Raw genomic sequence first — 25153 nt, 5'->3', positions numbered from 1 at the left:
CCTATTTTTCATGCATCTATCTTATGCACTCTCGAGATGAGGTCCCCTCTTTGACCCATGTTTTCCATCAGATGATCCTAACTCAATTCAAAACCAAGATCAAGATTCTTAGATCTGATAATGCCAATGAATACTTTGCAAAACCCTTGGCATCCTATTTCCTTGATCATGGGATCATTCATCAAAGCATTTGTCCTCACACACCTTAGCAAAACGGGGTTGCGGAGAGAAAAAACAGGCATATTTTAGAGGTAGCCAGAAGCATCATGCTTAACTCCAATGTTCCCATACGCTTCTGGAGAGATGCAATCCGTACAGCCATATACCTCATTAACAGGGTTCCTTCACGGGTTCTAAACATGCAAACCCCGTTCAATCTTCTATATTCAGATAATGACCTATTCACTATTCCCCTCAAAACTTTTGGGTGTACTTGTTTTGTTCAAATCCTTGGATCTCATCGCTCCAAGTTTGATCTCAAAGCCACTAAGTGTATTTTCCTTAGGTATGCACAAAACCAAAAGGGATATTGCTGTTATGAGCCAGTTTCAGGGAAGCGCTTTGTGTCCATGGATGTCACCTTCTTTGAGGATATGCCTTACTATCATAAGGCTTCTCCTCAGGGAGAGAATAGTGAGGAAGGGATTTCAGTTTCAGCTCCAAGAGTTCCTTTACCTGTCCTGGTTATTGAGGTGGGGAGTTGTGAAGAAGGTTGTCAAAAATGCAGGGAGTTGAGAGTGTATCACAGAAAGTGGTGGAGGCAGGTTGATTCTTGTACTCAACAGCAATCCAGACTAGTTCCAACATCTTCTACAACTCCAGATCCAGACACTACTACTGCTTCCACTGTTACAAATGTTCAGCCTTCATCAACAGATGACCTTGACCTTCCAATTGCTATTCGTAAAGGGAAACGCCGTTGCACCTCATCCACTGCCCATTGCATCTCCAAGTTCCTTTCCTATAATTGTCTCTTAGAATCCTACAAATCTTACTTGGCATCTATTTCAGCTATTCCTATACTTAGAAAAGTGCAAGAAGCTCTTTTGATACCTGAATGGAAGGAAGCAATGCAAGTAGAGATGGATGCTCTTGTCAAGAACAACACATGGGAACTAGTTAACCAGCCTGAAGGGAAGAAACCTGTTGGATGCAGATGGGTGTTTACTGTGAAATATAATGCTGATGGTACTGTAGAGAGGTATAAGGCCAGATTGGTTGCAAAGGGATTCACACAAACTTATGGCATAAACTATACAAAAGCCTTTGCACCTGTTGCAAAAATGAACACTATCGGAGTTCTTCTATCCATTGTTGCAAACTTCTCATGGCCACTATTTCAGCTAGATGTTAAGAATGCCTTCCTCAACGAAGACTTGCAAGAGGAAGTATACATGGAGTTACCCCCTGGTTTTTATAGTACAGAAGCAAGAAAGAAAGTTTGCCTTTTGAAGAAGGCCTTGTACGGGCTGAAACAATCCTCAAGAGCTTGGTTTGATAGGTTTAGACTGGCTTTGGACAAATTCGGATGCATACAAGCTTAGTTAGATCACACTCATAGTTTTCAAGGTGCCAAGGCAAGGCTAAGTGACCACAGGGCGCCTAGGCGTTGGAATTTTAAAATATTAAATTTTTTGAGTTTTTACTTTATCTATGCTTTTGTAAGCTATTTTATTGGTTTTCTATGCTAACTAGCAAGCATGTACACTAACTATTAACTCTATAAATCATTCAAATGAGTATAAAACTATAAATTTCATATAACTAGCAAGCATGTACATAGTACAATAACTATACACTAACTAGCAAGCATGTACACTAACTATTAACTGAAAAAAAATAAATAAATAAGTGCAGGAACTAGGAAGGGAGGAGAGGAGTATAGGGGTGGAAGAAGAAGTATAGGGGATTAGTGGCAGGGAGGAGTATAGACCCCTGTTTTTCAAAAAAAAAAAGGGGCTGAGAGTCTGAGACTATCGACTGAGAATAGTTAGGGGCGGAGAGGAGTATAGGGGCAGAGCCCCTGTTTTTTCAAAAAAAAAGGGGACTAAGACTAGGACTAGCGACTGAGAACTTTGTATTGTTGTCTTAATAATAAAATAACGATAGTATGTAACCGATTTTATTTTAAAAGAATAAAACATCTAATAAAATATCAAAATAACAAATTAAAAAAAGTTAGTAGATGTATGTAGGTGCCCGCCTAGTCGCCTAGGCGCCCGCTTAAGTTTCTGGGTGAGTGCCTAGTATACAAAATTCGGGGTGTTTGGGCGAGGCGCCCGTGGAAAACCACCTAGTCACCTAGGTGCCGCCTTGACAACTGTGATCACACTCTCTTCTTTAAGAAGATAGGTCATTCCCCGACTCTACTTGTAGTCTATGTAGATGACATTGTGATAACAGGAAGTGACATTAGTGAAATTGAAACCCTTAAATAGCACATTCACAAGGAATTTGAAGTGAAAGACCTAGGAAAGTTACACTTTCCTAGTTTTCATCTCCCAAAGGAAGTATGTTCTGGACTTATTGGAAGAAACTAGCAAGTTAGGAGTAAAACCTGCTGATACTCCCATTGAGCCTAACCATAAGATAAGTGCAGAAAGTGGAGAACTCCTCGAGGACAGGGCTATGTACCAAAGGCTGGTTGGGAAACTTCTTTATCTCTGTCTAACCCGACCAGATATTTCTTATGCCGTCAGTGTTGTCAGTCAATACATGCATTCTCCTAGGACCACCCATCTCCTTGCAGTAGAAAGGATCCTTGCCTACTTAAAGAGATGTCCAGGGAGAGGTATACTCTTCAAGAATAATGGTCATATGAAAATAGAAGTGTATACAAATGCGGATTGGGCTGGATGTGTTGATGATAGGAGGTCCACCTCTGGATATTGTGCATTTGTGGGAGGAAGTCTTGTTTCCTGGAGAAGCAAGAAACAAAATGTTGTTGCTCGCTCTAGTGCAGAAGCAGAATACAGATCCATGGCCAATGGTGTTGCAGAAGAAGTGTTATGGCTGAGATCCTTGCTTAATGAGCTGGAGGTTGATTATGAGAAGCCTCTGATGCTGTATTGTGATAATCAAGCTACAATTAATATTGCCCACAACCCAATACAGCATGACAGGACTAAGCATATTGAGGTTGACAGACATTTTATCTGAGAGCGAGTCGCATCTCAAGAAGTATGCCTTCCTTACATTGCCTCAGACATGCAGTTAGCTGATCTCTTCACCAAAGCAGTCACAAAAAGCAAATTGGAGACAGATCTACGCAAGTTGGGCATGACAAATATCTACTCCCAACTTGAGGGGGAGTGAAGAAATAGTTGGTTAGCCACGAGTGTGGGGTTCCATACCCATACTCAGGCTCTAGTGTGTATGATTTCATACCCACACCTAGTTGTTTCTAATTTCTTTTATTAGTAGTTTCTTATTTCTTTTATTAGAAGTTTCTAATTTCTTTTAAGTTGGGCTGGCTGACCTTATTGTTTCTAATTTTTGTTTATTTCCTATTCTTGTAAGGAACCTAAAGTTATAAATAAAGAAATATGGGGCGGCAGATCATGATCCACCGAACCCCTTCTTTCTTTTATCCTCTCTTCACTCTTCTTCTTCTTCTTCTTCTTCTTCTTCTTCTTCTTCTCTCTCTCTCTCTCTCTCTCTCTCTCTCTCTCTCTCTCTCTCTTTCTTCTCTTCGAACATGTATTTACTTCTCTAATATAGTAAACGACTATTCTTCTTCTTCTTTCAAGTAACCTATCTGGATCAGTCTTGTTTGGACAATAGAATTTGGAAACCTTTCCCATCTGGTGTGTTCACTTGTTCCTCTTTCTTTGATGTCCTCCTTTAGTCAACAAACCCTACAAGGAGTTTTCCTTCAAAGGAGGTTTGGTGTCAGCTTGTACCTCAAAAATTCGGGATTTTTGTTGGTAGGCGTGGAAGATTAATTTGGAGAACCACAAGAGCAGCTATTCAATGGTCAGTTTGGGAGGAAAGATACAATAGGATCTTCAAAGGAGTTGAGAAATCCAAGGAGGAAATTGTTAACCATTATGACTATTCAAACTTTGGATTTGTTTAAAGACTTCTCAGCTGAGGACATATGCAGGAATTGGGGAGTGGTGGCATCTACAACTTCCATAGTTCCATAAAACCTATTGTGTAGGAATTGTGGTCTCCACCAACACAACAAAGAATGAAACTGAATTTTGATGGGAACTCTAGAGGTAATCCATGCCCTTCAGGTATAGGGGAGTATTTAGAGATGAAAATGGCAGAATTGTGGCTATGTTTTCGGGGCCAATAGGAGTGGGGGACTCATTGAGAGTGGAGGTGATGGCCTTACTTCATGGTGTAAGATATGCCAAACAATTGGGGTTACACCAAATTCAGATAGAGGGAGACTCTAAATTGTTAATTGATTGGCTGCAATCAGGTAAGTTGGGAGCTTGGAAGTTGGATTTATAGATAGCCCATAAGGGAAATCCTCAATATAACAAGGGGGATTGGTGCTTGCTTCAAATGGACAAGGAGATCAGCTAATGGTTTAGCTGATACGTTGGCTAAACAAGGGACTGAGGGAGAGTATGTTCTAAGAAGTTTCGTAATAAAGGTTACTTGGGACTCAACACCTGTTTAGGGGTTGACAGTTGTACTTAATTTTGTATTAATGAAGTTACCGTTTCCAATAAAAAAACAAGTACTATTCTATGATTTTGGATGACTCTTTTTGCATGCTTTTGAAGAAGAGTAACACTTTATTATGGTTGTACTGTCCCTCACTGTTTACATATATGTCTATCCTTCTTATTTTTGGCTTTTAAGTTTTCTATGATAATGTAAAGAATACCTTGCTTTTCTCTCACAAGAAATTTATGTTTTTTTGGCTGTCTTTTGGGGTTCTTAACACAATAGTCTGATATTCACTGTGCATTGTTAACTATGCCTGTTTGATTAGGTGAATGAGTGATGATGTAGTACCGTTATTTCATCGCTTGGTTGCTTCCAACAGTTTTTAAAAGACTGATTGCTATTTTGTTTGCAAAATTAGGTAGAAGAACTTCTACGCAGGAAACATGCAAAAGAGGAAGCTGAAAAGGAACTTCAGGAGTTTGTAGGGCTACTGATGTCAGCCAAGGGAGTTTCTTTACATTCCAAGCCTCCCAAAGAATCATGGACAGTTGATGATAAAATCCAACATAGAATTGAATCTCTTGAGGCTTATGCAATTGATGCATGTAAAAATGATGATCAAAAGAAAACAGCTGGAGTGGCAAGTTTCCTGATACAATTCTACAAAAGTATCTACATGCTAGTTGGGCATAGATTTGTGGATTGCAGCTAAAACTTATAGAAGCTGGTCAAGAGGAATTTTGCAATTTATCTTGACTAGTTACTTCTAGATCTTTTATTCTTTTACCAGAAGAAAAAACATTTTTCTTTGTGCTTCTATGATGCCAATTGCTCCTTTTGGTTCTCCATATATTAATGGAGTACCTAATTTCTACTTATTTATTTATTTTGCAGATCCTCAAGGCAATGGGGCTGCCAAGGACATCGTCTTCTGCAGTAAATCTCCTCATAGACATTGGTTATTTTCCTGTACATGTCAATCTTGATCTCTTGAAGTTCAATGTCCATACTGAATATTCAGATGAAATTCTCTCAGCTGCCGAAAGCCTTTTGTTAGACTCATCTGATCCTGATGAGGTAGGTCTCTACTGCAAACAAACTCCAAAATTAGGAAACTTCCATATGGAGATTTCCAGAAAAAACATATGTATTTTTAAGTCCTTACAGAAAACCATAAATGTTAGAAGGATTTTCTTTTTTTTTTGGTAGATTGCCAAGTAAAAAGATAAATTTTGATATTTTAAAAATATGGTTTTGTTATTCCTTTTTTTCTTTTTGCTTCAAAACCACAAGAAACAAAACATGGAAAACTTTGTCATATTTCAACAACTTCCATTGCATTCAAGTGTACTTGATGCTATATGTTTATCTGGGGATAATTGTGTTTCAGATGGAGAGAAAAGATCTTACACATTTGAAAGTTTATGCAATTGATGTTGACGAAGCTGATGAGGTAAAAATCAAGTTGGCCATTTTCAAAGAGTTGCTGTTTGAAATGCCTGAGTGATTTGCACATTCTTTCTAATCTGGTTGTATGGTATGTTCTTACTATCCAAATGACCATGAATATGCAGCTTGATGATGCCCTCAGTGCAACAAGGCTGCAGGATGGCCGGATCAAAGTGTGGATACATGTTGCTGATCCAACTAGCTTAGTTCAACCTGGAAGCAAAATAGACAGGTATATTTGAATATTCTGCAGAGCATTTGGGTTAAATTGGAGTGTTTCTTTTAGTTTTAGTTTATTCTTAATATGGTTCATCATGTAGAGAGGCAATGAGAAAAGGGACCTCTATTTTCTTGCCCACTGCCACTTTTCCTATGTTCCCGGAGAAGCTTGCAATGGAGGGAATGAGCTTGAAACAAGGAAAAGTTTGCAATGCTGTCAGTGTATCTGTTGTACTGCATCATGGTGGCGGGTAAGTTGCTAATCTATTGGTTGTCCTTTAATCCTTTTCTCTTAGGGATAAGGCAATATTCAGTGCTGATAATTGAAATGTAAAAACAGTCTATAAATGGAACATGATGGATGTAATCCCAGGAGTCATGATCCTCCACTGATAACACCCTCCTGAAAGAATTATAACTGAAATTGAGCCAATTAGGTGATCACAACCAGTGGATCTGTAAATTTCTTTTCATATTGATGGTGGGATCTTTCTGACCATCCAAAAGAATGTGGTAAGCTGATAACCATATGGTGAAATGGTCCAACCAAATTGATTTTGATGGTCTATCTTACAACATTTGGATATGGTGGTGGGCTTTCTAGGGTGAAGTAAGGTGATTTGGGTGATTAATGATGAAGGGTACAGAGAGAGAAGTAGACAGCAAGCTGTCTACTAAAGAATGAGCAGGAAATTAGATTCCAGGAAGGAAGCACTCTAGAGTTGGAACATATAGCAGAGAGGTAAGATCTGGCTATAACCAAAATTTTCTAAACCACACTTTTATTCATCAAAATAACTCTAATAATTTTCAATTATCATAACCCTATTTCTAGACTCAACACAAGGGCTTAGATCTTCCTTCACAGACTCATATTCCAACTTGGAATGTGACCAAACAGAAACAACTCCTAATTGCTTTAAGACTAAGATAAACCTATACATACATACATAATGACAATGGAGGCGGGTTCCCGAATCCCCAAAATTTTTTAATTAACAGATTTTTTGAAAAATAAATTTACTTAAAATGGCAATGGAGGCGGGGATGGGGAAAATTGCCATCTCTATGTATTATTTTAACTCCTAAACCAACCCTAAATACCTAATTACCCATTACTGTTCTTACTAAAACTAAACAGACCAAATACAACTCCAAGACAGACCCCTAAAATACAAACTTTCTAATCATGTCACAGACTGACACCTTATCAGTAAGGCATAATTTTCTCAACACACTGGATTTTCAATGTTGTGGTTGTGTTGGATAGACAAATTAAATACCTATCTAGTGACACAAAATCATGTGAAACAGATAAACTTTGACCCGTAAAAATTAGGTTCAAAGAGAATTGGTGTTATTGTATCTTCACCTTTTTCAAAGTTCTTATCAACTCTCTAATAAGGTTCTTTAAGCTAATAAACTAGAGAGTTGAATAACACAAAAATTTTGAAGTTGCCATTAGTTTAGGAGTCTATAAGGAGTTGATTTCTTCTTTCATGGTTTCTTTCTTTTGTTCTATTCCTGCATCAGATTTTCTGACATGGTATATCTTTCTAACTGGTAAAACTCACCATATGGAGTTCTCAATGTAGATGGAATTCCTGATACAATTATAGATTGTAATTTCATCTATATGGTAGTCCGATTATGAAAATATTATTCACTTATTATATACAGTTTACATCCTATATTGGGTTTATAGCATTGCAGAGTACACAGTAGAAAACTCGATTATTAGACCAACCTATATGTTGACATATGAGAGTGCATCTGAGTTGATTCACTTGAACCTGGAAGAGGAGGCTGAACTTCGAATTCTATCTGAGGCTGCAGCTCTCCGGTTACAATGGCGTCGCCAACAGGTTGCAATTTAATTTTATGAAATCCTTTTACTTATTCATATGGCTTAATGATGTTAAACAGTGAACAAAAAGCCTTGATTTCTTTTCAGCATGTGTGGTTCAGTTTGATAAGCCATGATCAAAGTGTGCAAGGACTCGAGGAAAGGACTAATTCTATCTTTAGATATCCATATTAAGAAAGATATGTCGAAAGCTTTAAACCAGAAACATTTTGTCTATAATCCACCTTGTACTAAGAGGAATCAATGTCTTTATGTTTGTTCCTGAAGTTGGAAATTATTTAATCTGTTCCTGTATAGCTTCCTTCAAAAGGCATTCAAGTCCCCTTAGGGTTAGCATATTGTATTATTAACAGGAATACTGATATGCATAGGCTTTCATGCCTTAATACATGAAGGGAAAATAGAGAACTTGTGAATTATTGTAAAAGAGAAAATGGAGAATGTCCAGGGCATTGAGGTAACCATGTTTTTTTTATATTTATTATTATCAATGAGGACAATGGAAATTACTTTAGCTAAGTACAATAAAAATATCACAATTGAGCCCAATACAACTGATCCCTAAGTATCCCCTACTTAGCTAAAGAATCAGCAAATGCACTGGCCTCCCTCCCCATTGTATTACCAGATTCATATTTCTTGCTAATCATCTAAACTTCTTCATTTCGTCCCTATAACACCGTATCATTGAATCTGGATCTTTCATCCAGTCCACTACCACCTTTGAGTCCCCTTTAACCACCAAATTCTCCAAGCTCATCTCTTTTGCAATCTGAACACCTTGTAAAATTGCATATAGAGTCCCCACTTCCCTATCAGTCATTCAGTCCTGAATAGAGTGCCGCTACATTCCCTTCCTTATCTCTTAAGACCCCTCCAATTCCAGAAGGGCCTGGGTTACCTTGGCTATTCCCATCAAAATTTAATTTCAAAAAACCTTCAAGAGGAGGTACCCATGTCAAGTATATTTTATCCTTCTGCACTGAACTAGAAGCCACTGAATACTAATTCCTCCAAATATCATCAAAGGAGAATTGCCGAAATAAATCCAAAGTTAATAGCCAATGTATAGCCCTGGTCATTACACTATCCATAACTTGTTGCTTGCTTCTTTCCTTTTCTTGGAAGATTCTAGCATTTCGTTCTTCCCATAAAGTCCAAATCATTGCTGCTCTGCTACACCTCTACATTATTCTTCCCCTTCTCTTTGGCCATATAAAGGTAGATGAATCAGTAACATCTTAGCCTTCATTAGCAAGTTCCACCTGCACCCAAACAAAAGAAAACCCAATCCCAAGTATTTGCAGCAATGGAGCAAGAGACTAGTAAGTAGTAAGTAGTAACAAGATTTACCCTCTGATTTACAAAGAGTGCACCGGTTTGGGGAAATATACTACAAAGGTCTCTTCTTTTGCAAATGATTTAGAGTGTTTACTTTCCCATAGAATACTTCCCAACACAAAACACTAATTTTAAGGCGTATAGGCTGACACCAAACTTCCTTAAAGGGGAAAGATTGAGATTAGGGGACTAACAAAGGGCATTAAAAAAAGATGCACAAGAAAAAAGACCTTTAGAACTTGGGCATCAAACTCTTCTATCCGGTTTAGAAGTCTCTAGACAAACTCTATCAAGAAGAAGCAAAATTTCTGTCATAGAGGTTCATTCCTCATCCTTCAACCCCCTATGAAACCCAAAATCCCAATTATGATCCAAAGGCAATAGAGGAGGGATTAGAAATTTCGAGAGCATCTCATTTTTGTACAAGAAAACAAATCCTTTGCCACCAACCCAAACGTCTTCCAGAAAACTAATTAAATTCCCTGAACATACAACATACCTGATATACTTGAAGAAAAGAGAAAGGATACCATTAATTACCTTCCAAGGTGCTGCGAAGTTGCCCAATGTGATACACCAGCATCCCAACCACTCTCTAACCTTCAATGAATACTATCCACCACCTTATGCCATAAGCTTTCCCTTTCTAATGGCCATCTCAACAACCACTTCCCTAAAAGATCTATATTCATCTTGCTCACATTCCCAATACCTAACCCACCTTCTTCCTTGCTTCTACACACAATCTCCCATTTGATTTAGTGGTCTCTAGCCTCTCCCGACTCCCAAAGGAAAACCCTCGTTACTTTTTTCTAGTTTCTTTGCTTCCCTTGGTAGAATCCTAAAAGCAAAGAGAAAGTAAATTGGTAGGTTAGTCAAAATCTACTTTCTTTTGTCTTTAGAATGGATTTTTTTTTTAAGATAAATAAAGAAGAAAATTTGTTAAGAAAAGAGCAAGAAGGATAGAAATGCAGGTGATGAATAGATTCCTCACCATCTAAGGATCATTCTCATCAATTAATTTTTGTTGAAGATTAATAGTTTTATGATGTTTTTCTGAGTAGATGTTTTATGTTAGTTGTTAGATAGGAGGTGGGGACCACAGTAGTTATGTGAATCCAAATTTTATTATGTTTTTGTGTGTTATATATGCTGTTTTATGTTTTGCTGCCCTATAAGGGCATAGTTGTCTTTGTACTATTCTATTATTTTAGTATAAATAATAAGTGAAGGGGGCGGCCAGATTATTGCTCTCTTTTCTTTCAAACTTTTCTTCTTCTCCTTCTCTCTTCAAGAAACTACCTTCTTTCATATTTTTTAATTCAGCAGATTCCTACTATTTTAAAATGCAGAGAATGGGTTTCCTTGAACAGACCCCTATTTCAGCAATCATCAAAACATGCATTAACTGTTTTGATGTTTTGGTTGGGGAATCTCTTTTATTTGAGGCCTTGGGTCAGAAATTCTGGGAAGATGTTTGGGTTGGGGAATCTCCTTTATTTGAGGCCTTGGGTCAAAAAATTAGATTCTGGAAAGATGTTTGGGTTGGGGAATTGCCTTTGTCTGAGGCCTTTCCTCTCTTTTTGCCCTTTCCTATCTCAAGGGAAAACCTGTCTGATTTTACTGCTCATTTTCCTCTCAATCAGAACTGCATTGGAACTTGTGTTGCTCTAGGAACCTTAGAGAGCCTGAAATTCCTAGTGTTATTGCTTTGCTAAGTATGCTGAATTTAGTGGTCTTGGGGGAAGGTGGGTTAGACTCTAAGAGCGTAGGCTCTTAATCATACAGGCTTGTTCTCCTAGAAATCTTTTTTTTTTTTTGTTCCCTTGTAGCCACTTCCCCCTCTCCTTATTTCCCTGTTAAAGAAATATAGTTTTGGCCTATTCCTCCAAAAGTCAGTGCTTTCTATTGGGAAGTGTTTCTTGGTTCCATTAATACTTGTGATATGCTTCAGAGGAAAGGACCAAACTGGTGTTTGTCTCCAGGCTGGTGTTTCTTATGTAAGTTGAATGGTGAGACCGGTTTTCATCTCTTAATTTCCTATCCTTTTGTTGGCTTTATTTGGGAGTGGTTGTCCTCGCTTTTTGGTTGCAGATGGTCTCCTCCTGATAGCTTGGAAGGGTTATTTAATTCATGTGCTTTCAGTTGCTCAAAAAGAGGGGGTAGAATATTGGGGAGATGCACTAGAGCAGCAGTGGTTTGGACAATCTGGGAAGAAAAGAATTTAAGAAGTTTTGAAGACAAAGGAGTAAGGTAGCTGTGATAGAGGTTATAACTTTAATGTGACACATTGGGATAAAACTTTGAAGTTCTTTAGACTTTAAGATTGATGATTTCTTCAGTTCGTAGGGAACAATTGCTGCTTCATACTCATCAAAAGAAAAAAAAAATGTTGCTTCATCCTCCAGAAGACAAAAAGTTTATGTGGATTGGTCACCCCCAAGTGTTGGGTGGAAGAAACTGAATTTTGGTGGTAGTTGTGCGGGCAATCCAGGCCCATTCGAGTATTGGAAGGGTAATTAGGGATGAGGGAGGGAACATAATGGCTTTGTATTCAGGGTCAATTCAGCAAGGTGATGTGGTCATATCAAAACTATTGGCAGTATTCTATGGGGTAGAGAAAGCTAAAGAATTGGGGATTGAAAGGCTGGTCATTGAAGGTGACTTGAAAACAGTTGTAGACGGGCTGAAAAAGTGGGAAGGGGTCACTTGGCAATTAAGAAATGAGTTCATGCACTTCAAATGTCTATCCAAAGACATGGCGATTCAAATAAATTGGGTTAGGAGATCTGCAAACGGTATGGCTGACGGTTTAGCTAAGCAAGGGGTTCATAGACAAACTTTATTTTGGGCTTATTTATAATACATGGGATGGTTTAGTTTTGGGTTTGTTGTTTCTTTTCACTACTTCTTGTTGTACTCATCTTTTCTAATATTAATGAATCAATCTTTGTGTTGCTGATAAAAAATGCATAATTGTTTTTCCCTCTATATTCCCTTCTTCTTTTTAATACAGATTTCTCAATAGTAAAGGCTAAAAATGAAGGGGAATGAAAAAATTAGTGATGAAAATATGTAGTTGTTCCTCTGAGAACAATTTTTGCATGATCCAGTTTTCTTTTCAATGGCAGTACTGCAGAAACATCTTGGAATGAGGATAATAGGAAAGAGACCAATTGTGTGCAGGAGTTGTTTGTGTGAAGGTTATAACAAGGAATTTTTGGCATCACCTGTGATTTTAGATTGGTGACAGCCATTGTTTGTGGTGAAGGTTATAACAAGGATTGTTTGGCATCACATGTGGTATTAGATGAAGGCAGGGACCTGGAAACCAAGCATAGGAACAATAAATGTGAAGATGAATTGCTAAGTAGAAGATATGGGACATGTCTGTCTTCAGTTTATTCCACAGAGGATTCTGAAATGCAAAGTGAGGATATCAAATCTGCAACTGAAGATAAAATGATTCAACAAGAGGAAGATGATGGTTTCCCTCTGGATTAAACATCAAAAGTCAATAAGGTGGATAAAATCTTGTGATTGAAAAAAAGAAATTCAAGGAAGAGTTTGGAATTGTTTTCATAAGGGGAGAAGATCATGTAAGAAATGTATTCTTAGATTGAGAGGAGGGACAGAAGTGGAGAGAGTCCAATTTTAGTGGAAAGGCGTTTGTTAAGGGCTATTTTGGAGGAGAAGAGCATTTGAGATACTGAAAAATGGAACTTTACATGTACCTTGGGCATGGTTTAAAGAGGAAGATTGGTGGAAGTTCTGATTTTAGGGATAAGTTGGTTCTGTAGAGTCATGAGTTGAGAGAGTTCTATGGGTGATTGAAATATGGTATTGGGAGATGGTCGTAGGGAAATTATATTTGGTTATTTTGGTAGCAATAGGCATTTTATGACCAATTGTCTTAGGTGTTCTCTTTTTATTGTTTTCATATTCACTTCCTTGGTTCCTTATTAATATGTGAAGAAACATGGATACTATTTACCTCACATGCTTGACATTTCTATGTTTCAATTTGGATTTGCTATGAAGGATTATTTCAGTTTTCTCTTAAACCAGTGGCTGTGCTTCCTCTACTGTCAGCATGTGAATGCAATTTTCAATGTGTTTTACACTTTCATCTGGGTCAAATATTATTGAACACTAATAGAAGTTTTTTTTTTTTTTTTTTTTCCATATTACTTTGTGTCTAGTTGTTTTTATTACATGATCTATTTGCTTGCCCTCAGTATTTGTTTGTTAAAATATTTCTGTAGAGTTAAAAAGTTATTTTATCCTCAGGGTGCAATTGATACAGCAACAATAGATACACGTATCAAGGTGGCTAATCCAGATGACCTAGAACCATCAATCAATCTCTATGTTGAAAATCAGGCTGATCCTGCAATGCGACTTGTCTCCGAGATGATGATACTGTGTGGGGAGGTTATAGCCACCTTTGGTTCATGCAATAACATCCCTCTTCCCTACAGAGGCCAACCCCAATCAAACATTGATGCCTCTGCATTTTCCCATCTTCCAGAAGGACCTGTTAGAAGTTCAGCATATGTCAAAATAATGCGTGCAGCAGAAATGGATTTCAGGAAGCCTATACGTCATGGAGTCTTGGGTATTCCTGGTTATGTGCAGTTTACATCTCCAATCCGTCGATATATGGATCTTCTTGCTCATTATCAGGTGAACTTCTTAACTCTGTCTGTATAATATGTTTAACTGATTATATTCCTATTCAAACTTCAAAGGACAGTAGGAAGTTTGTGATTGTTTAACTAGTATTAGAATCTTATTTGGAGGTATGTTGTCGCCAAAATTTTGAAGGCCATCATGGTGGGAATTGCTAAAGATGTTTATGGTGTTGTCCTTGGCACCTGAGCAAAAACCCACACACATCGCGGCGTGTGAGCTAATTAGTCAAAAGAAATCCTGGGTTTCTAGGATTGCTAGGCCAAAATGGGAAGGTGAAAAAAAAGCAAGACCTAAAATTTTGATGTTACAGAGAACCGTGTTTTGGATGATGTAATTTGCTTATTTAATGTTCTTGTGATTTGTTCTTTATTATTTTGATGATTCGTTATATTACTGTTGACTATCATTATCCTCTTATGAGCAGTGTTTTAAAAGGCGTGGGAGGTGTATGCCTGGAGGTGTGCCTCTAGGCGAGGCTCTCCCAAAACGCCCTGAGGTGTATGCCAGAAGTGCTAACACCTCTGAGGCGTACGCCTCGTGCGCTTTTTTCATGAGGCATGCTAGAGGCGTACGCCTCATGCACATCTTATATAAAAAGATAGAAAAAAAAAGAAAAAAAAAAGGAAAGGAAAGGAAGGGAAAAGAAAAGAAAGGGAAGGGAAAGAATTCAGTAGATTAATCTCTAAGGCAGATAGGGAAGAGGAAGTGAATGGTTGGAGAATAGGAAGGAACAATGTCCGAGTAACCCATCTACACTTTGCTGACGATATCATAATATTTTGTGAAGGGAGTGACAGGCAAAAAGTGAGGAATCTTAGAGCATTGCTACAACACTTTGAGAAGGTCTCCAATCTGAAGATAAACCTGAATAAGAGTTGTGTGGTAGGTGTCAATATGAACGAGGGGATTCTTCAATCTGTGGCAAATTGTTTAGGTTGTCCTGTTTCTTCTTGGCCCTTGCAGTACCTAGGTCTCCCCCTAGGGGCAAACCCAAAAGAGAGTAGTTTTTGGACCCCAGTTTTGGAAAAGTTTGAGAAAAGATTAGCATCTTGGAAAAGAAACTACATCTCTATAGGGGGGTAGAGTGACTTTACTAAAGCCACCTTAGCAAACCTACCGGTATATTTTCTATCCGTTTTTAGGATTCCTAATAGGGAGGCTAAGAAGTTGGAGAGATTAATGAGAGCATTTCTTTGTGAGCCAGGGGAGGAAAAGAAAGACCATTTAATCAACTGGGAAATAGTCTGTAGGAGTAAAGAGGAAGGTGGACTAGGACTAGGAAGGTTAACTCTCAAGAATAAAGCTCTCTTAGGAAAATGGTTGTGGAGGTGGCCTAGAGAAAGGGAGAGGTTGTTGCATGAAGTGATAGCTAGTATACATGGCAGACTGGAAAATGGATGGGATGTGGGTGTATCACATCAAGCAACGTTGGCATCCCCTTGGAAAGCAATACAGAGCATTCTTCCTTAGTTTCTCAACCTTGTCAGGTATGATGTCAATTTTGGTAATTCTGTTTTATTTTGGGAAGACACTTGGGTGGGTACTGTTGCCCTTAAGGACCAATTCTTGTCTCTTTTTTCTATTTCCCTCCATAAGGAAAAAGCTATCTCTCATTTTCTCCCATCTCCTACTTCACCCTCATCCTTAAGTTGGGACTTTGGTTTTCGGAGAGGTTTGAGGGATGATGAACTTAACAGTGTTTCAGATCTGTTGTCTCTTCTTGGCAGTGTCTTTCTGGACCCTCTTAGTGTGGATGTGAGATTATGGTCCCCTCATCCAAAGGGTTACTTCTCTTGTGCTTCCTTTTTTAAGTCCCTTTGCTCTTCTCTGAGATGGGGGGTTTTCCAACCAAGGAGATTTGGTCTAGACCTGTTCCACCTAAAATTGTTATTTTTTGCTGGGAAGTGTTTCATAGAAAGATTAATACCTTGGTTTGCTTGCAGAAGGAAAGGCCTTTCATGTGTTTGTCCCCTAACTGGTGTGTACTTTGCAGGGCTAGTGGTGAGGATTGCTCCCACTTACTTGTATCTTGTTCCTTTTCTAGTGCTATTTGGAATTGGATTTTTTCTTTGTTTGGGTGTAGGTGGAATCTGTCCACAGACTTAAGTCAGCTGTTCGATCCTTCCTTTTTTGTGTGGCCTACAAAAAAAGGAAAAATGATGTGGAGATGTATTAGAGCAGCCGCCTTATGGACAATCTGGGAAGAAAGGAATGCAAGGGTGTTCAAGGAAAAGGAAAGAAGCATTCAGGCTGTTGAGGATTGTATCTTGACTAGGGCCATTCACTGGTTGAGAACAATGGACTTTTCATACTTTTTCCTTTGATGATATTTGGAGAAATTGGATAGAGGTGGCTAACAGCCATACACGGAAGGATAAGGAATCTGCAGTGTGGATCCCTCCGCTTGAAGGATGGGTAAAGCTGAACTTTGATGGCAGCAGCCAAGGAAACCCAGGCCCATCGGGGATAGGAGGGGTGCTGAGAGATACAGAGAGCAACATCTTAGCCTTGTTGGCAGAACAACTAGGAGTTCAGCGATTGGTAGTTGAAGGAGACTCTAAGAATGTTGTGGGATGGTTGACAGACCCAGCTTCAGCTATGTGGCGACACAGAGATTTATTGAGGAAAGTCAACTGGCTCAAAAGAAACATGACTGTTATCCCTCTTTGGGTGGGAAGATCAGCAAATACCTTAGCAGATGGGTTAGCTAAGCAGGGGGCTTCAAGGGAACATTTATTTTGGGCTGCTCTATAATTTTATTTTGGGCTATTTCTGTTTTAATTTGATGTAATACTTTATTATTAGAAGAGGTAACGGCTCGTGCCTCTTTTTTGGTTTCCTGTATTGCCTTATTACTTCCGGATTAATAAATTATTTTCATTCATAAAAAAAGGAAGGGTAAGAAAAAGAAAGAAAAGAAAAAAAGAGAAAAGGAAAGAAAAGAAAAGGAAAAGGAAGAGAAGAAAAGATAAGGGAAAAGAAAGTGGTTTGCCCCCTGCCCCTTTGGCTGGGGGGCTTCACCCCCTAGACCCCCCGCCCCCTTTTTCGGTGCAGCCCAGTTTGCTCGCTCGACTCTGCTTCAACAAGACCCCCTTCCTTTTCATCCTCCTCCCCTTTCTCCTCCTAACCCCCTCCCTCTTAAGGAGGCTTATGCCTCCTTGTGTCCAGGAGGCTTACGCCTCTTGCCTTCTGAACTACGCCTCACACCTCTAGGTAGTGGAATGCCTAGCGTCACACCTCCACGTTTTAAAACATTGCTTATGAGTGCTAGTTGCTACTTTAGTGAAGTTTTGCCATGTTGTCATGAAAATGGATTGTAAATGTTGATTCACATCATTTTAGTCATAGTTGTCAAGGCAACACCTAGGTGACAAGGTGCTCTTGGAGGCTCGCCTCACCTAATCGCCAAGTAGTTTTGTATGTTGTGTTATAAAATACTTTTATATTCTTAATTTTTTGAGATTATAATTATAAAATAGACATTATTAAGCTACAATATTCATTTTATATATTTATATACTATTTTCTTTTTATTATTTTCTTATTTGTTAGGGTTTAATCAACACAAACATTGCTAACTGCTGTATTGAACCCTCGTAGACTTCAAAACCTGAACCAATAAGGAAGAACTTAAAACATTGTCTAATCAACACATTTTCTTCTTCCATATCTTCTTTTTTCTTTTCTTCTTTTCCTATAAAAAAATTGGGGTTCAGCCCCTACTAGGATATATGTTTTTTACTTGAAAAAATCCATTGCCTAGGCGACTAGGCGACAAGGTGCCCCCCTGTTGCCTAGCCTCGCCTTGGCGCCTTGAAAACTATGATATTAGTATGCAAGTTATTGTTGTCAATATGTCTATGCTTTTTCTACAAAAAACAGTCTGCTTTATGTCAAATATAAGAACAGATAATGCTTTGATAGAGTTTGTCACTTGCTTGGGATCAAGATTAACGTCATCTTGTACACCTAGGTTTTACAGTCTTGATGACTAGTTAAGCCTTTATTATTTTCATGTGATGCTTCCCTGTTTATGTGTGATTTCCAAGTTGTTAATTCAAACATTTTAAGCTTATATTTGCAGGTGAAAGCATTTCTTAGAGGTGATTCTCTTCCATACTCAGCTGGTCAGTTGGAAGGGATGGCATCACTCATAAACATGCGGGTCCGAGTAGCAAAAAGGCTCTACAACAGCAGCCTTAGGTATTGGTTATTGGAGTTTCTGAGAAGGCAACCCAAGGAAAAGAAGTTCCGTGCTTTGATCCTTAGATTTATCAAAGATCGTGTTGCAGCCTTGTTCTTGACAGAGGTAAATTGAACATTAACTTGGTGGTTGCATATGATGGTTTAATCCTTTTGTTTGGCTGATTCCTGGTAGACTCCAGTTTCAATAATTATTAGCTTCTGAAGCTTAGATCTTGCTTTTCATCAAGTAATTAAGAGTGAAGTCACAACTACATAATTCTGGTATACAAGAGTTGATAGGATTAAATACATAAATGAGTGCACATGAGATTATTTAACATCAACTATATAATTCCATGTGGATTGGAAATATTTTCTAAGATATGTGGCTCCCAGAAAGCTTGTCAGATTATTCTAAAATGGTTGGAAGATAGAGTGGCCACCTTTGGATGTCTAAATGAGTGCTTGGATGTGCCTCTGAAAGTAGTTTCCAGCCAAACTTAACAGGCATTTTGGCTGGAAGTAGTTTCCAATCAAACTTCACAGGTATTTTATCTGTGGATTGGGGGGGAGAATGATGGAGAAAGGATTTGTGGAGAAAACAAAATGGAGAACAGCTCTGAAGGTAGAGGCTAAAGATTTTCTCTTTGAAGAAATGTGGATTAAAGGAAGACAGCCTGAAGATAAGGGAACAGAAGATGGCTACGGTGCTTGTGGAAGGAACCGAGATGATTGACTGGCTGAAAGAGTTCCTCTCTGATGCAGCAACTAAAGGGAAGCAGAGTATATTGAAAGAAAATTTCTCAGAGATGGGTAGAAGGTACGTAATGCAAAGCAAGAGGAATGTAAAGGGATCCTTCATATCTCTTTCTGATTTTTTTGCTAAAGGAAGCAAATGGTCTGTTTTCCTGAAGGAAAAAACAGTCAAGGGTGGAAAGGAGTGGCTGATATTTTATCAAACTTCCTAGACAGAAGGATAACGGAAAAACAAAGATGATGGAAAAAGGAGACAGTGGTCAGAGTTTGCAAACTCAATTGCTCTGCTGTGTGGTGCTTGACTAGATAGATGGTGTATTCTGGGGAGATGTACGTAGTGCAGCTCTTCTTCTGAGTGGAGTAAAACCAGAGGAAATACCGAGGAAGGTGACCATTGGAGTAGGAGGATTATTACTACCGGTGTGGTTAGCAACCTCCATTGAAGCTGCCCTGTTGAGGGAGGCTAGACAGGAGGAAGACGAAAAGGTTGAAGGGATGGTACTACGTGGCAGTCTGGGGAGGGACAAACAAAAGCAGATGGAAACTTTCACCAAAATGGAAAGACAGTTTTTAAGCAGCCCAAAGGTTCTAGGTCAGGAGAATGGTATAAGACGTGAGCAACAAGGCAAGGGTGTGACATTCAATAGAACATTCGTTCCAGCATTATCTTCTGGCGCCAAACTGAACAATTTGAATGGGTTAAATAAATCAAACATTGTAAGGAAAGGTCTGGTTTTAAATGCGGTGGAACCACAGATAGGGGGAGGTAAACCTTTGAGTCAAATCGGGGACTCTGTAGCTGCTGAAGATCACTTGCCAGCTGGATCCAAGAATGATGAGCCTTTAAAGTCGAAGCTGGCCTTGGGGCTTGACAGGCCCAACATTGTTTTAAATGGGCCAGAACCAATTATTCCAAGCCTTAAGCTGGCACGTGGTGACTTAAAAAAAGCACGTGATTGAGGGAGCATCTCAGGTAGACAGGAAACGAGGTCTACCATCTTCTACCTCAAGCTCCTCCAGTCGGTCGAATGACCCTGCTCAAGTGAACTGTTAATTACAGTGGCTTCCTTCAAAGAAACTGGCTCGGCTTTCACCAGATTGTCATAATCCGAGATGTTTTAAGTGCGGCGAGATAGATAACCTGAAGCTGGAAATACTAACTGATGATGAAGAGTGCTCTGATTTGGAAGTTGAAGAAACTCTTAGTCTGGGAAGTATAGATCTACAAAACTCGAAAGATATCTTCGAGGAGGAAAGTTTGAACACTGAGTTGCTGTTTCCAGAGGAGGTGCTGGATCCATGTGGCCTCGGCATCAAGGAACAGGTGTTTAATGTAGATCCCAACAACGACGAACAAAACTTCTCCCCTTTAGAACTTGTGTCTCATAAAGATCAGATGGACTTAAAAGCTCTTACTGAGGTTCGGTGGAACTCACCTCATCAGCTCATCTAATACAAGAGCCCACTGCACTAAACCAGCCTACGCAGGTTATCAGGCCAGAGGAACATGAATAAACTCTGACGCCTAACACATGGATACCAACAAAAGGAAAGGCTAGAGAGGTAACTTCGGCTGCAGGGGTGAACAAGTTTTGGTTGAAACTAGTCCACTTCCATAATGGAATCGGGAACAAGGAAAAGTCTTGGACTCGACACTTGCAGATGGCACCCCACTTCACTCACTTCCATTAGGTTCAGGTAAGCATGTCCATTTGTTTTCAGTTACTAATCTGGGTTCTCTGCCTGTAATAGATGTCCTGGCATCACAACCAGAACAAGCAGGTGGTAGAAGGGGAGAGGAGAAGGAGAGTGTTAGGGTAGAAGTTGGGGAAGGGGTTTCTTTAGAAAAAAAAAAAAAAGAGACGAGGAGTAATAGGAAAGGATTTGGGAGCAGATTTGTACTTTGTTGGAGGAATACAAACATAAAGAGGAACTGAAGGAGGTAACCCCAAAAAATTTCAAACTGGATGCAAGTATCAATAAAATGGAGCAGAAGACAGGAAATAAAGAGCTTTCTAGGAAGTCTGTGGACATTAAGGGTAGGACAAAGAAGAAAAGATCTGAAGTAGAGAGACTAATTTCAGATATCGAATGGGATATTGAGTTCAGCGGTAGAGGGGAGAGGAAGAAAACCCCTAATTGATGGGAAGTTAGTGTCCTTAAGGGCTTAAAGCGATATGATTCTATGAAGCTCATCAGTTGGAATGTAAGATTGTTGGGGAGTGCTAGAAAAAGGAGATTAATTAAGGAGTTGCTTAGAAGAGAAAGACCTGATATTGTGATGCTACAGGAGACCAAACTATTAGAACTAGATAGAAGGTGGGTTAGAGGGTTTTGGAGAGCAAGAGGAGTGAATTGGTGTTCTGCTCCCTCATGGGGAGCACCAGGGGGAATTGTAATTCTATGGAGGGAGGATGTTGTAGAGCCAATAGAGGAGCTGATAGGTAATTTCACCGTATCCCTAAAATTCAGGATGGTGGAAGATGGTTTCACATGGGTGCTAACAAATGTGCACGGTCCAAATAATTATAGAGAGAGGAATGAGTTATGGGAGGAGCTTTATGGCATCCAAGGCCTATGGGAAGGCCCCTGGTGTCTAGGGGGACTTCAATGTAATAAGATTTACAACAGAGTCAAATATGTGGCTCCCAGAAAAGCATCTATAGAATGCTGTAGCCCCTAGTCCTTGTGTCTCTGGTTCTTGCAAGCCCGTGAGGTTCAATTTCTCTTGACTAGGGCCTTTATTATCCTCTTCCATTTTCCCAAGCTTGGAGATAACTCACCGCATTTTCTTTGTTTATACTTTGATATTAGCCTGCTGTTTAGTCCGTCTACCTTTGAATGGCACACAAAGAGAGGGAGAATTATGTGGAAGTGCACAAGAGCAGCTTTGTTGTGGACTGTTTAGGAAGAAAGGAACACCAGAATTTTTTGTGAAAATGAAGGAAGTTTTTCGGAAGTTGAAGGATGTATTTTGACAAGGGAAATTCAGTGGCTGAAAACTTTAAATCTCTTTGATGCATACTTTTTCAATGACCTATGGAGGAGCTGGTTAGCAGTGGCTAATACTTCTACCAGGAAGAACAGATACGTGGTTGAATGGATGCCACTTGGGGAGGAGTTTATTAAGCTGAACTATGATGGGAGTAGCTGATGTAACCCTGGGCCTTAGGGTATAGGAGTGCTGAGAAATAAAGACAGTAGCATTATATCTTTGTATCAGGTCCTACGGGTGTGGGCGACTCTTTAAAGGCCGAATTACTTGCTGCTGTACAAGGAATCCAGCTCACAAACCAGCTAGGAATAGAGCATCTGCTTATTGAAGGGGACTCCCAGGTGATAGTAGGTTGGTTGTAGGATCCGAATTCTGTGATCTGGGGCTACAGAGATCTCCTCAAAAAGGTTAAATGACTAACAACAAAATCTGGATGACTCACTTGCAAAACAGGGGTTTTTTCGGGCTACTTTATTTTGGGCTTCTTTATAATTTCATTTGAACCTATAATTTTGTAAGCAGTTTTAAAGGAAAGGTTGCATCTCGTGCCTTTCCATGGGTTGCCTGTAACTCTTATTTGCTGGAGTAATAAAATCTTACTCATTTATCAAAAAAAAAAATTGTTATCTTTCAAGAATACATTTATGTGTGCTTAGGCCTTCAAAACACTAGTTATGTGTTGCCTTATTGCTTCTAATAATCTATGTTGTCTCTTGGTTTTACCGATAAAAAGGAATCTCTCCTGATTCTATTGAATCTTTCATTTCCTTGATTTTGATCATCTTTGTTTTCTCTTTGGTTTATGCAGCCTTTAATCACTCTCGGGATTTCCATCATCTTTTTTGTTGGTTCTATTGTTTTCTAATTCTAGCTTATTTCTTGGTCAAATTTTCTTGAAGTAACTTGCTTCAAATTCTTGAACATGACTTTTAAATTTGATTGAGTTTCAGCCTTAAAGCCCTAATTCTTGATCAGTAAGTCTAGACCTAAATAACCTGTACTTTCTTTCTCTATTTTCTCACAAATTGTATAACCATGGAATGCCCAAATACCCCCTTGTCAAAATACCCCTGTAATGACATTTTTGGATGTTTCCTTTATTAATTTTCTTTAGAAGATTTTGTTCTCAAGGCTGCATATGTTTCTAAGTAGAAGATGCTCAAAACAAAGTTTTTGCTGTTAAATGGGAAGAAGTATAATTGAAATGTTTCGGATTGGAGAATTTTCCACACCTTTCATGTTGGACTAAGTGGATCCTAAACATAAAACCAAGAATTGATCATCATTATTATGCCACATTTTTTTTTATCAGTAACATTCAATTTTATTAGCAGAATTAATAATGTGCACAAGAGAATGTGCTAGGCACCTCAATAAGCTAATATGAAGCCTCCTCCAAAACGTATGCTACAATTTAGTGGATACCTAACTGCAGATTTTGAAGTATATCTCTTTATTAACAGTGAATTTGACGTAGGCAGTATAAATTATTTTACTGAGGGATTAATGTATTTCAAACCTAAGAGTTACCTTGACAGTTCCATCTTAAATGGATTAGACAGTGCAAGACGTTTACCTTAAAAGGTAAGAAGTTAACATGTTAGAATTAGACTGCTAATAATTATCTCTAATAGCTTTCCCCTACATGGGTATAGGTCAACTGTCATGGTTAAATCTCCTTGTAAATGTTTTCTATCACAACTTGTTAAATAGGTATATATTTTTATTTATCTTTGAAAGTTAAATTGTGCAGGTTGGAATTCAAGCTTCTGCATGGGTATCTGTAGGTTCACAGATTGGAGATGAAATTGAAGTTTGGGTGGAAGAAGCTCATCCACGTGATGATGTCCTTTCTCTAAAGGAAGTTGCTTAAGAGATTGAAAGATTTCATTAGCACCACAAAGAGCTTAGGATTTGCCATTATGAAATTTATGGTTGTCAAATGGGTAAGCAACCCCTGATTTGTTCCACCTGCTCAGTCACCAAAAACTAGTCCTACATGCTGCAGTTGGAGAGTAACCAAAACCTCCCTAACACTTCCTACTTCAAAATTGTTCGGGAAATTCATATTTCCTACATATTATGGTGTATGACAAGTCACTGTGTAACCTTGAAGTTACGCCTAGTTGGTCATGGTCATTGTAAAGAAGCTCATCATCTGGTACAGAGAATACTTGAAGATAATCATAGACTTTCTCTTGTGCAGAAGAGGGCCATTCCCAAGTCACAGATTATGGATGCTTAGCTCCTTTAAGTAGATACTAAAAGTCAATCTTTGGCAGAATTGAAACTTCTGCAGCCAGGGTCTTGCTTGATGACAATTTCTAAGCAGGTTCTCTAATATGTGGCAACTGGCAACTGGCAGCGTTCCTTGATCAACTTGGTTGAGTAATGGTGAGATAATGTGATTTGGTGCTTCAAGCCAGTATTTTAATTTGCTATTTGTCTCTGCAAAGTTTTGATACCAGGAATACTTGTGAAGTGTTTCATGTGTATATATATACAAGGTAAATGATCCTACAAAAGATAATATTCTGACATATTCTGATATTCCTTAGCTATTGATTCCTGCTGGGAATTGTTGTCCATGAGTTGCTTGAGGCCTCACCTATTGGATTCATGGAAATGCTGTTTTGAATATGACAGAAGAATAAGGACATATGATAATGATCGTGTTTAGTATGGAGTAACAAGATGTCTCTGCACTCAGCATGAAAGAGGTTGTCAGCAGCAAGTTAGGATTTTGTTGATTTGGTCTTGAACTAATGTAGGGAAATTCTAATTTGGCACTTTCTTTTCCTTCTTGTCAAGTAGAAAAGAAAAGGAGGGGAAATGCCTGCTCTTAGGCATGGAAGATGGAAAGGATTCTCTTCCCAAGGTTCTTTCTAGAAATTTGTTTGGTTTTTCTTGGACCGAGTTACCTCAAAATTTTGTTAATTAGCTCTCTTTCCCATTTCGTTTTTCTACCATTAAGAAAAATAAAAAAAATTGAAGAACTGAGAATATCTATAAGTTTT

At 38.7% G+C, this 25153-nt stretch overlaps 1 protein-coding gene across 2 annotated transcripts in view; it reads left to right on the top strand.

Moving 5' to 3' along the window:
* EMB2730 (Ribonuclease II/R family protein) overlaps nucleotides 1–24725 on the top strand; it is a 32344-nt gene extending 7619 nt beyond the window's left edge. For both annotated transcript variants that reach the window (XM_010258604.2, XM_010258603.2), the window contains 9 exons: nucleotides 5048–5269; nucleotides 5524–5706; nucleotides 6020–6082; nucleotides 6204–6310; nucleotides 6399–6548; nucleotides 8003–8162; nucleotides 13796–14191; nucleotides 18285–18509; nucleotides 23890–24725. In XM_010258604.2, coding sequence (XP_010256906.1) covers nucleotides 5048–5269; nucleotides 5524–5706; nucleotides 6020–6082; nucleotides 6204–6310; nucleotides 6399–6548; nucleotides 8003–8162; nucleotides 13796–14191; nucleotides 18285–18509; nucleotides 23890–24009 — 1626 coding nt within the window. In that variant the 3' untranslated portion in view covers nucleotides 24010–24725. The remainder of the gene's footprint in view (nucleotides 1–5047; nucleotides 5270–5523; nucleotides 5707–6019; nucleotides 6083–6203; nucleotides 6311–6398; nucleotides 6549–8002; nucleotides 8163–13795; nucleotides 14192–18284; nucleotides 18510–23889) is intronic.
* The last annotated feature ends 428 nt before the right edge of the window (nucleotides 24726–25153 follow it).

This window comes from Nelumbo nucifera, chromosome 2 (assembly GCF_055504915.1).
Source record: "Nelumbo nucifera cultivar China Antique chromosome 2, China Antique-T2T, whole genome shotgun sequence".
NCBI classification, from domain to species: Eukaryota; Viridiplantae; Streptophyta; class Magnoliopsida; order Proteales; family Nelumbonaceae; genus Nelumbo; species Nelumbo nucifera.
This window is presented reverse-complemented; position numbering and strand designations above follow the sequence as displayed.